The sequence below is a fragment of the Balaenoptera acutorostrata genome, chromosome X, assembly GCF_949987535.1.
Source record: "Balaenoptera acutorostrata chromosome X, mBalAcu1.1, whole genome shotgun sequence".
NCBI classification, from domain to species: domain Eukaryota; kingdom Metazoa; phylum Chordata; class Mammalia; order Artiodactyla; family Balaenopteridae; genus Balaenoptera; species Balaenoptera acutorostrata.
The window spans coordinates 71,645,732-71,662,743 of NC_080085.1; the positions used below are offsets into that span (position 1 = coordinate 71,645,732).

At 35.5% G+C, this 17,012-nt stretch overlaps 1 protein-coding gene across 1 annotated transcript; it reads right to left on the reverse strand.

Annotated features, from left to right (window-relative positions):
- Positions 1 to 1,775: 1,775 nt before the first annotated feature.
- Positions 1,776 to 10,098, reverse strand: LOC102999124 (occludin-like). The gene is made up of 2 exons (XM_007188589.2): positions 9,934 to 10,098; positions 1,776 to 2,216 (listed from the first exon to the last, which is right to left on the reverse strand). Exons 1-2 carry the CDS (start codon positions 10,096 to 10,098, stop codon positions 1,776 to 1,778), a joined length of 606 nt encoding a protein of 201 aa, XP_007188651.2.
- Positions 10,099 to 17,012: the final 6,914 nt, after the last annotated feature.

Consider the following 17,012-nt stretch of genomic DNA (forward strand, 5'->3'; position numbering starts at 1 on the left):
GAATGGATAACGAAGATGTGGCACATATATACAATGGAATATTACTCAGCCATAAAAATAAACGAAATTGAATTATTTGTAGTGAGGTGGATGGACCTAGAGTTTGTCATACAGAGTGAAGTAAGTCAGAAAGAGAAAAACAAATACTGTATGCTAAAACAAATACATGGAATCTAAAAAAAAAAAAATCGTCATTAAGAACCTAGGCACAAGATGGGAATAAAGATGCAGACCTACTAAAGAATAGATTTGAGTATATGGGGAGGGGGAAGGGTAAACTGGTACAAAGTGAGGGAGTGGCATGGACATATATACACTACCAAATGTAAAATAGATAGCTAGGGGGAAGCAGCCGCATAGCACAGGGAGATCAGCTGGGTGAATTGTGACCGCCTAGAGGGGTGGGATAGGGAGGGTGGGAAGGAGGGAGATGCAAGAGGGACATATGTATATGTATAACTGATTCACTTTATTATAAAGCAGAAACTAACACACCATTTTAAAGCAATTATACTCCAATAAAGATGTTAAAAAAAGTTAAAAAAAAATCCTCTACCCTTATTTTGCCCCTCCCCCAATTCTTCTTCCACCTGGATAGCACTGGTTTTATTTGTTTTCCTATATCTGTGAGTCTGTTTGTTTTGTTGTATTTATTCATTTTTTGTTTTGTTTTGACTATAGCCATTCTGACAGGTGTGAGGTTATACTGTGTTTTTTTAACATCTTTATTGGTGTATAATTGCTTTGCAATGGTGTGCTAGTTTCTGCTTTATAACAAAGTGAATCAATTATACATATACATATATCCCCATATCTCCTCCCCCTTGCATCTCTCTCCCACCCTCCCTATCCCATCCCTCTAGGTGGTCACAAAACACTGAGCTGATCTCCCTGTGCTATGCAGCTACTTCTTACTAGCTATCTATTTTATGTTTGGTAGTGTATATATGTCCATGCCACTCTCTCACTTTGTCCCAGCTTACCCTTCTCCCTCCCCATGTCCTCCTGTCCATTCTCTATATCTACGGCTTTATTCCTGTCCTGCCCCTAGGTCATTGTGGTTTTTATTTACAGTTCTCTGATGATTAGTGAGAATTATTCCATGTGACGATTAGCTATCTGCACGTCTTTTTGGAAAAATGTCTATTCAGGCCTTCTGCTCTTTTAAAACTTGGACTTTTTTTGATATTTATTTGCATGAGCTGTGTATATATTTTTGGATGTTAACATCTTATTGGTCATATCATTTGCAAATTTTTCTTCCATTCAGTAAGTTGTGCTTTTGTTTTTTTTTTGTTTTTTTTTAGTTTATTTTCTTCAGAGACTTTATTTCAGGGCCCCAGTTTCCTTATCTGAAGATAAATGATTATAAGTAACAGATATCTGAAGGGAGAATTCTGGGAGAATTAAACTATCCCCTACAAGACCCAATGAGTGTACTTAGGTATTAAGACCTGATTGACTAGGGTGTGAAAGTTCACAGCACAGTGTACTCCAGGACCTTCCTTAGAGGTTTAAAAACCTGAAACAAAAGTTCTTAATACAAGAACCAATGTTTAAAGCATAAAATCCTTACTTGGAGTGTTCAGCCCAGTTGATTATCAAAAGCTATTTATAAAATGCTTCAATACTGATGATATTAAAACTACCAAAACTCTGTAATGATCACAAAGATTTGGCCTCCCAGGTTAGAGTCCAAAGTCATTTTGACTCCTGATAAAATTGCAGAGATGTCAGTCAGATACTTCTTAACCTAACAATGTGGCATCTGCTGTCTATGTTTTCCGTCGATCATAATCTCCAACCATCTTCTTAATGTGTGACAATTTGCTCTTCAACTGCTTGCAGTAATTACTCTTACTTTTGTAATCTTCAGATCCCTTAACTTGTTTCAGTCTATTGTATTCATCAGCAGCAGCCATGTACTCTTTACTCTCTTCTCTATAGTCATCCAGTTCTTTATCCAGACGAGAGAGTTCTTTATTGATCTCATCAAGCTCTGCTTGTAAGCTCTTGTATTCCTGCAGGCCAGTGTCAAAATTCCTCTTGTAGAGTTGTCTTTGTTGATCTGAAGTGATAGGTGGATATTCCCTGATCCAGTCCTCCTCCAGCTCATCGCAGGACTCACCGCCTGTCATGTAGTCTGTTTCATAGTGGTCTTGCTCTGATCTCCTCGACTTTCCTGTGCTTTTGTTTTGATGACAGATTATTTTGCTCTGCAAAACCTTTTAAGTTTAATTAGGTAACATCAGTTTATTTTTCTTTTGTTCCTTTGCCTTAGGAGACAGATCCAAAGAAATATTGCTACAATTTATGTCAAAGATTGTCCTAATTATGATTTCTTCTAGACATTTTATGTTTTCCAGTCTTACATTTAGATCTTTAATCCATTTTGAGTTAATTTTTGTGAATGGTTTAAGAAAATGTACTAATTTTATTCTTTTACATATAGGTGTCCACTTTTCCCAGCACCACTTATTGAATAGACTGTCTTTTCTCCATTGTATATTCTTGCCTCCTTTGTCATAATTTAATTGGCCATAAGTGCATGGATTTTTTTCTGGACTCTCTATTTTGTTCCATTGATCTATGTGACTACTTTTTCTGCCAGTAAAATAATTCTTTGATTACTGTAGCTTTGTAGTACATTCTGAAGTCAGGGAGTAGGATACTTCCTGCTTTGTTCTTTTTTCTCTTTTGCTTTGGGTGTTCAAGGTCTTTTATTGTTCTATATAATTTTTGATTATTTGTTTTAGTACTGTGGAAAATGTCATGGATGTTTTGATACGGATTGCATTAAATCTTTAGATGGCTTTGTGTAGTATGGACATTTTAGCAATATTAAATCTTGCAATTCATGAACACAGAATACATTTTAATTCCTTTTTATCATCATCCTCAATTTCCTACATCAATTTTTTATAGTTTTCAGAGTATAGGTCTTTCATCTCCTTGGTAATTTTATTTCTAGTTATTTTATTCTTTTAGATGTGATCTTAAATGGGATTTTTTTCTTGCTTTCTCTTTCTGATAGCTCATATTAGTGTATAGAAAAGCAGCAGATATTTGTATGTTAATCTTGTATCCTACAATTTTACTGAATTTTTTTTTATTACTTCCAATAGTTTTTTTGGTAGAGACTTTAGGATTTTCTATATGTAGTATGTCATCTGCAAATAGTGACAGTTTTACTTTTTCTTTCTAATTTGTATGGCTCAAGAGTAGGCTCCTTTTCTCTTTTTTGATTTTAGAGGGAAAGATTTTAGCCTTTCACCATTGAGTATACTGTTTGGTGTGGTTTCCTCATGAATAACCTTTAGTATATTGAGATATGTTGAGGTATGTTTCCTCTACACAAACTTTGATAAGAGATTTTATCATAAATGGATGCTTAACTTTGTCAAATGTTTTTTTGGCATCTATTGAGATGATTTTGTGATTTTTATTCCTTCTTTTGTTACTGTGGTGTACCACATTGATAGATTTGTGTATATTAAACCACCCTTGCATGCCTGGAATAAATCCCACTTGATCATGGTGTATTATCCTTTTTACATATTGTTGGATTCTGTTTGCTACTATTATTTGAGGTTGTTTTCATGTATATTCATCAGAGATATTGGCCTGTAATAATTTTTTGTAATTTTTTCCACATATTCTTTTTTATGTTTATTTTATTTTACTTATTTTTTTTTACTTTTATACAATTTTTAAAGGTTGTTGTCCATTTACAGTTATTAAAAAAATATTGGCTACAATCCCTGTGTTGTACAATATTCCTTGAGCATATCTTACACCAAATAGTTTGTCTCTACCACTCCTCCAGCCCTAAATTGCCTCTCTGCTCCCACTGGTAACAACTACTTTGTGCTCTATATCTGTGAATCTGCTTCTTTATCTTATACTTATTAGATCATTGTGTTGTATTTTTTAGATTCCACATATAAGTGATATCACACAGTATTTGTCTTTCTCTGTCTGACTTATTTTACTTAGTATAATGCTCTCCAAGTCTATCCATGTTGCTGTAAATGGCAACATTTTGTTCTTTTATATGGCTGAGTGATATTCATTTGTTATATATATATATATATCTCACATCTTCTTTATCCATTCATCTGTTGATGGACACTTAGGTTGTTTTTATATCTTGGCAATTGTAAATAATGCTGCTATGAACATTAGGGTGCACATATCTTTTCAAATTAGTGTCTATGTTTTTATTGGATATATACCCAAGAGCAGAATTGCTGGGTATATGGTAGCTCTATTTTTAGTTTGTTTGAGAAACCTCCATACTGTTTTCCACAGTGGCTGTTTATATAGGTTGGATATTAATCCTTTATCAGTCATATCATTTAGAAATATTTTCTCCCTTTCAGTAGGTTGTTTTTTCATGTTGTTCATGGTTTCCTTTGTTGTGAAATACCTTTTAAGTTTAATTAGGTCTGATTTAATTATTTTTAGTTTTATTTCCTTTGCTTTAGGAGACAGATCCAAAACAATATTGCTGCAATTTATGTCAAAGTATGTTCTGCCTGTTTCCTCTAGGAACATAGGCAGAAAATCTATCTTTCTGAACATCTATCCTTCTGAAACTATTCCAAAAATTTGCAGGGGAAGGTAGACTCCCAAACTCATTCTATGAGGCCAGCACCACCCAGATACCAACACCAGACAAAGATATCACAAAAAAAGAAAATTACAGGCCAATATCATTGATGAACATAGGTGCAAAAATCCTCAACAAAATACTAGCAAACAGAATGCAACAATACATTAAAAAGATCATACACAATGATTAAGTGGGATTTATCCCAGGGATGCAGAGATTTTTCAATATCTGTAAATCAAGCAATGTGATACACTACATTAACAAACTGAAGAATAAAAACCAATATAATGATCTCAATAGATGCAGAAAAAACCTTTGATAAAATTAAACACCCAATTATGATTAAAACAAAAACACTCTCCAGAAAGTGAGCATAGAGGGAACATACCTTAACAAAATAATGGCCATATATGACAAACCCACAGCTAACATCATACTAACAGTGAAAAGCTGAAAGCATTTCCTCCACGATCAGGAACAAGACAAGGATGCCCACTCTCTCCACTTTTGTTCAACATAATTTTGGAGTTCCTAGCCACAGCAATCAGAGAGGAAAAAGAAATAAAATGAATCCAATTGGAAAGGAAGAAGGAAAACTGACACTGTTTGTAGAGGACATGCAATATTCTTTTTTTTTTTTAGTTTCTTTGCCTGGTTTTGGTATCATGGTAATGGTGGCATCATAGAATGCATTTGGAAGTGTTCCCTCTTCTTCAACTTTTCAGAATAGTTTGAGAAGGATGGGTATTAGGTCTTCTTTGTATGTCTGGTAAAATACCCCTGTGAAGCTCTCCAGTCTTGAACTTTTGCGTGCTGGAAGTTTTTTGATTACTGCTTCAATTTCAGTACTAGTGATCAGTCTTCTCAGTTTATCTTTTTCTTCCTGATTCAGTCTTGGAAGATTGTATGTCTCTACTTGTTTATCCATTTCTTCTAGGTTGTCAAATTTACTGGCATATAACTGTTCATAGTATTCTCTTATTTTTTGTATCTTTGTGATATCAGTTGTAGTTTCTCCTATTTCATTTCTTACTTAGTTTATTTGGGTCCTTTCTCTTTCTCTCTTAATGATCCTGGCAAAAGGCTTATTAATTTTGTTTATATTAAAAAAAAAACAGCTCTTGGTTTTATTGATCTTTTCTATTTTTATCTCATTTATTTACTCTGTGATTTTTATTATTTCCTTCCTTCTGCTAACTTTGGCCTTTATTTTTCTACTTAGATGGTAAGTTAGGTGTTTATTTGAGATATTCCCAGCTCCTTGAGGTAGGCTTGTATAGGTACAAACTTCCTCCTAGCATGCTTTTGCTGCATCCAAGAGATTTTATAAAGTTGTATTTTTATTTTCATTTGTCTCAAGGTATTTTCTGATTTCTTCTTTGATTTCTTCATTGACCCATTAGGTTTTTTTTAGTAGCATGTTGTTTACTCATCACAAATTTGTGTTTTTCCCATTTTTATTCCTATCATTGATTTCTAGTTTCATGTCATGGTGATTAGGAAAAAAAATGCTTGATATAATTTCTATCTTCTTAAATTTGTTGAGACTTGGTTTGTGACCTAGTATGTGTTCTATCCTGGAGATTTTTCCATGTGCACTTGAAAACATATGTATTCTGCTGCTTTGGGATGGAATATCTGTAGATATCTCTTAAGTCCAACTGGTCCAATATGTCATTTAAGACCACTGCTGCCTTATTAATTTTCTGTCTTGATGATCTGTCCATTGATGTGAGTGTAGTATTAAAATCCCTACTATTATTGTATTATTGTCATTTTCCCTTTAAGTCTGTTAATATTTGCTTTATATATTTAGGTGCTCCTATATTAGGTGTGCCTATGTTAACAAATATTGTATCTTCTTCTTGAGTTTATCCCTATATCATTATAAAGTGCCCATCTTTGTCTTTTGTAATAGATGTTGTTTTAAAGTCTACTTTGTCTGCTATGAGTATTGCTACCCCAGCTTTCTCGTCATGTCCATTTGCGTGAAATATCTTTTTCCTTTCCCTCACTTTCAGTCTGTGTGTGTCTTTAGCTCTGAAGTGAATCTCTTGTAGAAAACACACGAAAGGGTATTGTTTTTTTTTATCCAATCAGCCACCATATATCTTTTGATTGGAGCATTTAGTTCATTGACATTTAAAGTGATTACTGAGAGGCATGTGCACATTACCATTGTGTTATTTGTTTTCTGTTTTTTTTTCTTCTTATCTGTTCATTTCTTCTTCTTTTAGTTTCTTCCTTTGTGGTTTGCTGATTTTCTTTGGTGGTACGCTTGTTTTCCTTTCTCTCTAGTTTTTGTGTATCTATTATAGTTTTTTTTTATGATTACCACGGGGTTCATATATGTTGATCTATAACTATATCAACTTATTTTAAACTGATAATCTTTCAAACACATTCTAAAAGATCTACATTTTTTACTCTCTTACCCCACATTTTGTGTGTTTGATGTCATATATTACATCTCCTTGTCTAACCCTTAACTGTTTATTGTAGTTATGGTTGATTTTACAATTTTTTGTCTTTTCATATTTGTACTACCTTATTTAATTGATTGAGCCACAGACGTTACTAAATAGTTACCTCTGTTAGTAGGATTTTCCTTTTCCATAAATTCTTTACTTGTTGTACCCTTTTTTTTTCCACTTAAAGAAGAACCTTTAATGCCTATTGTAGGGTTGGTTTAGTATTGATAAACTCTTAGTTTTTGCTTGTCTATGTTATTTATCTCTCCTTCAACTATGAATGATAACCTTGCTGGGTAGAATATTCTAGGTTGTAGGTTTTCCCTTTCAGCAGTTTAAATATATTATTCCTCTCCCTACTGGCATGCAAAGTTTCTGCAGAAAATTCAGCTGATAGCCTTATGGGGATTCCCTTGTATATAACTCTTTGTTCTTCTCTTGCTGCTTTTAAAATTCTCTTTTTATCTTTTGGCATTCTAATGATGATATGTCTTGGTGTGGTTCTTTTGGGGTTCACCTTGTTTGGAACTCTCTGTGATTCTTGGATGTGGAAATCCATTTCTTCTTCATCTTTGGAAAGTTTTCAGCTATAATTTCATCAAATGAATTTTCAACTCTTTTCTCTCTCTCTTCTCCTTCTGGAAGTCCTATAATAAGTATGTGATTATGCTTATCATTGTCCCAGAGGCCCCTTACACTATTTTCATTTTTTTAATTTGTTTTTTCTTTTTGCTGTTCTGATTGGATGAATTCCATTATTCTGTCTTCCAGATCACTTATGCTTTTTTCAGTATCACCTGGTCTGCTACTCATGACTTCTAGTGTATTTTTCATTTTAATTTTTGTATTCTATTCTGACTGATTCTATTTGAATTTTATAGTTCCTTGCTAAAATTCTCACTATGTTAATCTATTCTTGCCCCAAGTTCAGTTAGTATTTTTATTACTGATGCTTTGAACCCCTGATCTAATAAATTATTTATCTCTGTTTCATTAGGGACTTCTTCAGGTTTTTTGTGTGTGTGTGTGTGTGTTCTTTCATTTGAAACAAATTTCTCTGTCTTCCCATTTTGTTTAATTTTCTTTGTCTCTATGGAATTGTGTGATACAATTATCTATCCCTGTCTTGAAGGTGTGTCTTTGTGGGGGACTGCTCCTATGCAGTCTGCATGTGCCCAGTGGCTTTGGTGGGTGAGTTGTATCTAAAGTGAGCATGGGTCACATCTTCCCCATTTGTATGCTAGCATCTACCACTTTGGTGGGAGGTGGGGCTGGATATGGAGGGGTTAGAGCCAGAACCAGGTAGAATCCATGGTTTCTCCTATGCTCAGTGGCCATCACTGCCCTATCAACAGTGGGATTGGGTTCATGTTGCCATAGCAGAAGCCCTAAGGTTCCAGCCCAAGCTGGTTCCACTCCCTCTAAGTGTGTGCTCTCCTCCCAGCAATGGCACTTCTGCTCTAGTACAAATCAGTGCCAGAGCAATAGGGATGAAGCAGATGCCTAGTGCAAGCCAGGGCACCCACTGGGATGGTCCTGGCACTCCAGTCAGATCCTCAGGTAGCTCTCTATCTGCCACCTCTGTGTGTACTCTGATAATGGTTGTTTTCACTGTGTTCAAATGCAGGTCCAGGTCCAAGCTGACTGCATTCCACCCATGTGCACATTCTCCTTGGCAAAGGCAGCTTTCATCCTAGTGGAGAGCTGTGCTTGAGCTAGAGGGGCTGGAGCAAGCACCCGGTGTGGGCTGGGGTGAATGTTGGAGCAATTGAAGGAATCTTGCCAGAGCCCCAGGCCATTTTCAATCTTCTTCCTCTTGTTCCAGGGAGTAAGCAAATGTGTGTGTGTGTGTGTGTGTGTGTGTGTGTGTGTGTGCTTTTCATGAGTGGAGTCACAGTTTCTTACAGCCTTCCTGTTAAGTCCCACTGGTTTTCAAACCAGCTAAGGAGACTTGTCTTCCTGTTGTCAGACCCCAGAGCTGGTGTGCTGATATTTGGCTCCAGCCTCTCATCCCCCAGAGTGGATCTCCAAGCCTGTGATAGTCCCTTCTCTTCTGTCTCCCCTGCTAGGAGTGCAGGTCCCTACCTGATTGCTTCACCTCCCTTCCTACCCAACTCTGTGTGAATCTTTCTGCCAGTCTCCAGTTTGTTTTCAATGAGAGTTGCTCCACATGTAGATTTATTTCTTATGTGTTCAAGGGAGGAGGTGAGCTCAGCATCCTCTTACTCTACTATCTTGGTCTCCCTCCTCTTCACCACTTTTTTGCAACAAATCTCTGGCTGTAAATTCCCTGCTGTGCGTTAAAGCTAAAACCAGATACAATATATAGTGCCAAGGAATAACAAGTCCTGCTGAGTGTTATCATAGGTGCCTCATGTAGAAATGGCATCAAGGCAAGGATTTTTCTGGTTTACTGAGATCTAATCAGGATAGTCTTGTTGCATCAGCAAAGCAACATGTAGAGTTCCACCAGAATCCTTCCTACAATATCAAGTAGAGCAGTTTGCTGACAACTGATCTCATTATGAGGCTTTATCTGCATGGCATGGTTTCAGTGACATTGTGAAGGCAGCAGAGTTGATACTAATAAAAATAAGGCCTAATACAAAATTTGATATGCACTTTCACTCACACTTCAGAGTAAATCTCTGAATAAAATAAAAGAGTGTTCCTCTTTCTTTTATGAGTAATGGATTTAGCTAAGCAAATAGAGTGTCTTTTGTGAGGAAGAATGGATAATGTGGAAATAGGGGGACAAATAGATGGAATTTATCATCTTTGAAGCTCAAAAACTGTATGCTATGAAATGGAGACACTCATAATAACTTGTCTCTGTATCTTCTCTACCTCTGTGAAGGAGGTTGGAGGCCCTGGACCTATATCCTGAAACACAAACATCAACATCATCACCATCACAATCACTATTGCCTTCAACAGCACCAGCCCTGTATCCAAAAGCAGTAAGCTCGTGTCAATAGCTAATTTCCCAAATAGTGACCCTTCTGTGCCCATTGGCCTCTGTATATTTTATTGACCATTTTGGCTTAATATTATGACTGGAAGGTAACTCTTTGATACCAAATCTTCTGTTTGCTGAAGTCAAGTAATTCCAAATGTAGTTTACATCTTATTTGTTTAAGACTTCCATGTGTGGTCTCATTTTAAGTTTATGACTAAAATTTGAAGTGATATTTCAGTACTTCCAGGTGATCCTACTTTAATTCCAAGTCCATTTTTATCCTCTGTTCCTCTGGCCCCAGCAACTATTTCACACCTCCTCTTCTCAAACATCCAATATTGCCTTCCCTCTCCTCACCTTAACTGATTAACTGGCCTGTTATTTCACTGATAAAATAGAAGGTATCTGAAGAGGCCTACCACAAGCTCCTACCAAAACATTTACCCATCTCACTGTATCTGCACCCACCCAATCTGCTTTACTGCAATTATGTACTTTGCTCCTGAAAATAACTTATTTCCTCCATCGTCAATTTCTCCCTGTACACTAGGTCCTCAACCAACAAACATGTTGAAATATTTCGCATCTTAAACAACAACACTACCAACAACAAAAACAATTTCCATAGGTCCCAAATCCCTTATAATTTACCACATCTTACTCCTTTTCTATGAAAATATTTGCAGCAAATCTCCATTCAAATGTGTTGCCTACACTTACTCTCTCAAATTTTCCACATCTCATTGTCTTCCAAACACACTCTAATTAGATTTTGTTCTCATAACTCCACTGAAATCTTGTATTGTGATTCCCAGTGACCTCCATATTTTTCAAATCTATGGTCAGTTTTCATCTGTATTTTATTTGATCTTTCAGCAGTATTTAACACAGTTGATCACTTTTCTGTTGTTGAAGCACTGTTGTGACTTGGTTTCATCTAGAGCAGGATATTTTCTTTGTTTTCATCATACCTCATTAGAAGCTCCTTCTCAGCTTTATTTTAGTTTTCCCACTCTTCTTTCCCATTTATTAAATACTGTACGTTTTCTGTTTATCTCTATTTAGTTTCATATTCTTGGTGATTTAATTTTTAATGGTTTTATATAGGATTTATATTCTGATGACCCCAAATTTGTCCAGCCTTTGAACTTCCATAAGCTATAAACTCCTAAGTCCAACTGCCTTGGGACTACACTACTTGTTGCCTAACAACATATCAAATTTAACATAGGTAAAATAGAACTCTTGACTACATCACCACTCTCCATCTATCTTGTTCTTTACCAAGCCTTCCTCATGTCAGTAAACCATTCACTTGGTTGCTTTGGTCAAAACCCCAGAGGTCATATTTTATTCTTCTCTTTCCCTTCCACTCTACATCTAATCCATTATCAAATTCTATTCACTCTTCTTTTAAAAAATATATCTCAAGTATATTTTCTCACCTCCTCAACTGCTACCTTATCCAAGCCACTGATCTCTGGTCTAAACTGTAGTAATAGTCTTAAGTGGTCTACATGGCTCCATTATTGCCCCCATATAGTCAGTCTTTCACAGTGCTGGTAGAGGGATTTTTTAAAAATATACATTAAATTGTGTCACTTCCATGCTCAAAATTCTTCAAAGATCAAACCAAGTGGTTATCTACTGTACTGAGAAAAAAATATATAAACTCCTTGTCATAGCTTACAAGGTCCTACATGATATGGCCCTTCTTTAGCTCACTGACCTCATCTCCTACCATCCTCCAACTCACTATGACTTAACTACATTAACCTTGCTGTTGCTAAAACCCACAAACTTATTCTTACTTCTAGGTCTTTGCCCTTGCTATAACATTCTTCTCCCAGATTGTTTCATGTCTCATTCCCTGATCCAGTGGCTTCCTTCCTTTGTTATAATTTTATCTTTTCAGAGCTTTTTCTTATGACCCTCCTTAATTAAAATGACACACATTATCACTTGTACTTTTTCTATATTTTAACCTAACATTTTATATTTATTTGTTAATTGTCTGTATATCCTGTAGATTATACGCTCCAAAAAGCATGTACTTTATTCACTGCCATGTCCCACAGCATATTATAGATAAGCAATAAATATTTGTTTAATTAATATATTAATTCATAGGTAGATGGCAACATCTAGTACGTAGATGGCAACATTCAATAACAAATAATTACCAAGCTCCAAGTTAAATAAATATACAAAATAGATTAAGATATGCATAAAATTTTATCTTATAAGGCAGAGAGTGAAGAATGCTGTGAGACACAAGCAAAGAATAATGCCTAATACATAGTAGGTATTATAATAATAATTATTATTTTTTCAGCATTATTGATATATAATTGACATATGATGTGTAAGTTTAAGGTGTACAATGTGATAATTTGGTATATGTATATACTGTAAAATGATTTCCACAATAAGGTTAGTTAACACATCCATCACTTCATAGAGTTACTTTTGTGTGTAGTGAGAACATTTAAGATGAACTCTCTTAGCAATTTTCAATTATAATACAGTATTTTTAACAATAGTCACCATGCTGTACATTGGATCCTCAGAACGTATTCATCTTCTAACTGGATATTTGTACTTTTGACCAACATCTCTCCATTTCCCCCACCCTCCAGCCCCTAGAATCTACTATTTCATTTCTATGAGCTCAGTTTTTTTAGATTCCACATGAAAATGAGATCATACAGTATTTGAGTTTCTCTGTCTAACTTATATAATGTCCTAAAAGTTCATCTATGTTGTAGCAAATGGCAAGATTTCCTTCTTTTTATTTCTGGGTAATATCCCATTATATACATATATCACTTTTTAAATAATTATTTTGGGTTAACAAACGAATTAATGAACACCAAGGGAGATTATCATACTTGAAGCTGATATTAGTCATATCCACTTCAAGATGGTGGAATGGATAGAGAATTTAGGGACAGAAAGAAGGAAAAAGTCTGAGTCTGGGTGGGTTGAGGGGCTATACTCAAGAGGAAGCAGAAGTTTGGTGTCGAAGAGACACTACCACTATGTCCTACTTTGGGCACTAGAAAATCAATGTGAGGTACTAAAGACTATATCTGATTTTCTAGTCCCTGGTTCTTGGCACAGAGCTTCAAAAACCCTTGGAATTTTCAGAGTGATAGGATTATGTCTGCTATGTTAATGAAATGACCTATAGTAGCCCCTAGATAGCTTCAGGATGGGAGCTGGTTATCAGAAAAGCCAAATGCATAATTAGAGTGTTGGAACTTTCAGCTGCCCAACATCCAAGGAGGGGAGAAGGGCTGGATATTGAATTCACTTACATGGTCAGTTATTTAATCAATCATGCTTATGTAATGACACCCCATATAAAATGTCTGGACATTGAAGCTCAGGGGAGCTTTCTGGTTGGTGAATATGTCAATATACTGAAAGGGTGACACAGTCTGATTCCAAGAAAACATAAACTTCTGTACTCGGGACCCTCCTAGACCTTGCTCTATGTATCTCTTAATCTGATTATTCATTTGTAATCTTTATAATGAAATGGTAATCATAAATATAGTGTTTTCCTGAGTTCTATGCATCTTTCTAGTGAATTATCAAACAAATTATCAAACTTGTTGGAAACTGCAAATTTGTAGTCAGCTGGGCGGAACTGAGGGTATCCTGGGGACCCTTCTTATGGCTGGCATCTGAAGTAAAGGCAGCTTTATTGGGGATCTTGCCCTTTCACCTTCAGAATCTGATACTCAGATAGTGTCAGCATTGAATTAAATTATAGGACACCCAGCTGGTATGTGAGAATTAGTGTCAGAATGCAATCAGTAACTCACAATATCTTTGTTATACTATATGACATCTATTTGTTATAGGGAAAAATTGTTAATTACAACTAATTTTGGATATGTGACATTAATACCAATTTGTTATTTTCTTATTTCATTTTCCAATGAATGAATTGGTAAATTTGACACCGTATTGGTTCCAATTTATATAAAAGTTGGCACCATGTTGATGTTACAGTAATGTTAAAAATAAGCAACATTAAAATCATATATACCCTATAAGTCATTTATAAAACATGAGTCATCTCCCCTTCATATAAATGAACTTTAAAATGTGTATGTGTTTAAAGGTTTGAAGTTTTTACTATGAATAATTTTGGGAATAAATGCAAAGATTTTAGTTAAAAGACCATGTTAAATTCCAAGTAGAAAAGAAGAATAAATATCATAAAACACAAAGAAGGGAATATATATTTTAATTGTTTTCAGTTTTCTTGAGAATTTAAATGCTAATTTAATCAGTCAATTAAAAATAGCCACTACATATTGTTTCAATTATAAACAATGAAAGAAAGATTAGTTGTCTTCATCAGTCTTCAAATATTGTATATGAAATTAGTATATGAATTAACAAATTTATTAATTACATGGTCTTCCATTTACAGTTGTATATGAAGATCTTGTCAGATTACATGCTGCCATTTCACAGAATTAAAGTGTGAGTAAGCATACTTTATTTGGCCAAGGGCACTGACACTCAGCAGGCAAGTACTTGGTATACAGGCATTAAGGTATCCTTATACCAAATGCCATGCCAAAAAGAATGCACCATTATACAACATGCTTTCTTGCTCATGTTTATGCCACTTTGCCATACCTTGAATGACCACTTGCATACCTTGAATGACCATTCTCTCTGTTTTCCTGTTACCCCTGTCCTTCAGGAGCACAGATTTTTTTCTGGTATTGACCTGAGGATACTGCTATATTTCATTTAACTATAAGAGACACATATACTTTGAGAAAAAAACTGGATCTGGAGAACAGAATGGGAAAGAAAATTTTTCTTCCTTCGTTTACCTCATTCCTGCTGTCCAGAGATGAGGTGTTGATATGTATTTTACAGGTTACAAGGAGTAATAGACCTGACTCATGAATGTTCTAGCACTATAAAGTAGTATATTCATATTGTAGGTTTGCTGTAACAAAGTGCCACGAACTGAGTGGCTTAACAAAAGAAATGTATTGTGCCATACTTCTGGAGGCTAGAAGTCAAAGATCAAAGTGTTGTGATGGCCATACTTCCTCTAGAGGCACTAGGGAAATTTCTATTCCAAGCCCTGTCTCCTACCTTCTGGTAGTTTCTTGGTTTATGGCAACACAACCCCAATAGTTACATGGCATTCTCCTGTTTGCAAGTCTGAGTCCAAATCTTCCCTTTTGTAAAGACACCAGTCATTATGAACTAGGGGCCCATCCTACCCCATATAACCTCATCATAAGTTAACTAATTATATCTCAATGACCGTATTTCTAAATCAAGTCATATTCTAAATACCGTGGGTTCGAGGTTCGATATTCAAATTTTAAGGGGAATTAAATTTGGTGAAGGAATTAAAAGTAACATAACAAATTCAATACGTAACCTTAGGAAATAGTAATAATAGTTACCATGCATTTACTATGTCCCAAGCCCTATGCTAAAACATTTCTATGGAGTATCTTATTTAATTTGTAAAAACCTTTATAAGGTGTTATTAATTGTCATTTCTTATGAATGAAGTACTGAGACTCAAATAACTTGAACCCAAATTAGAAAGTAACTGAGCCAAGATTGAAACCTGGGTAAAGTTACCAGAACCTCTATTATTAACCATTATATCCTTCTGAAAACCTAATGGTGTACATTCCTTTTGGACTGTGATGCAATGGAATGTCCATTTCTATCTTCAAAAATCCATGCTACTCAGTGCATACCAGGACAATGGCTATATTATCCAAAGATGATGTTCCTTAGAGTACATACTAAAAAGTGATAATATTCTGCTTTGTAACATTTTGTTTTGCACCTTAGGGGTTATATAAATTTTCAACTAGGATATATGCTTCTCTAGGTCAGGGATTGTGACTTCATCTTGTTTTCTATACCCCAGAGAGACTAGCACAGTGTTGATTCTCAATAACTAGTTGTTGAGAGAAGTATGCCAAGAAACAAACTGTCATGACTGATTTCTTTTCAATGGGTACAAAGCTTCTTTTAAAAATCTCCATCGAAGACTAAATCGGTGGCAGCAATTATCATAACGTTAGTGTTAATACTTATATATATTTTTTAAAACACTGATTCCCTGATGCAAGTCTTTGTAATTTATTGAGTTTTGGGCCTTAAACTATGGTATCACAACTGACAAGTCATGAAGTATTGAGTTGATTAAGATATGTGTAAATAACTCTTTACCTTGGATGTTTTAGCAGGTACTTTTTTTTTTAATGCTATTCTTGTCTGCTTACATTCTTTTTATGTATGTATGTATGTATGTATGTATGTATGTATGTATGGCTGTGTTGGGTCTTCGTTTCTGTGCGAGGGGTTTCTCTAGTTGTGGCAAGAGGGGGCCACTCTTCATCGCGGTGCAAGGGCCTCTCACTATCACGGCCTCTCGCCGCCGAGCACAGGCTCCAGATGCGCAGGCTCAGCAATCGTGGCCCACGGGCCGAGCCGCTCCGCGGCAGGCGGGATCCTCCCAGACCAGGGCCCGAACCCGCGTCCCCTGCATTGGCAGGCAGAATCCCAACCACTGCGCCACCAGGGAAGCCCGCAGTTACTTTTTTTAAGGCAAAAATTCCATCTTTTTTTTTTTTTTAATGCAGAATATCAGGTGAAATGTGGGTATCTATTTTTAATTATAGTAACAATTAACAGTTTTATTTTTAAATTACTCTTATTTACATCACCAAGTTGCTGTGAGGGTAAAGTTTATCTGAATCAGGCAAAAGAAAGAAAAGACATTTTAAAATACTTTAAAATTCATTTTGGTTTTAGTGTTAGTGATTCCATTAATCTGTTTAAATTTAGACAAATCTTATTCATTTTTTAAAGCCTCAGTTTCTCCACCTGTAAAGAGAGAATGCTACCAACTGCCCTGCCTGATTCAGAGGGCTTTGTAAATGATAAAGCATAG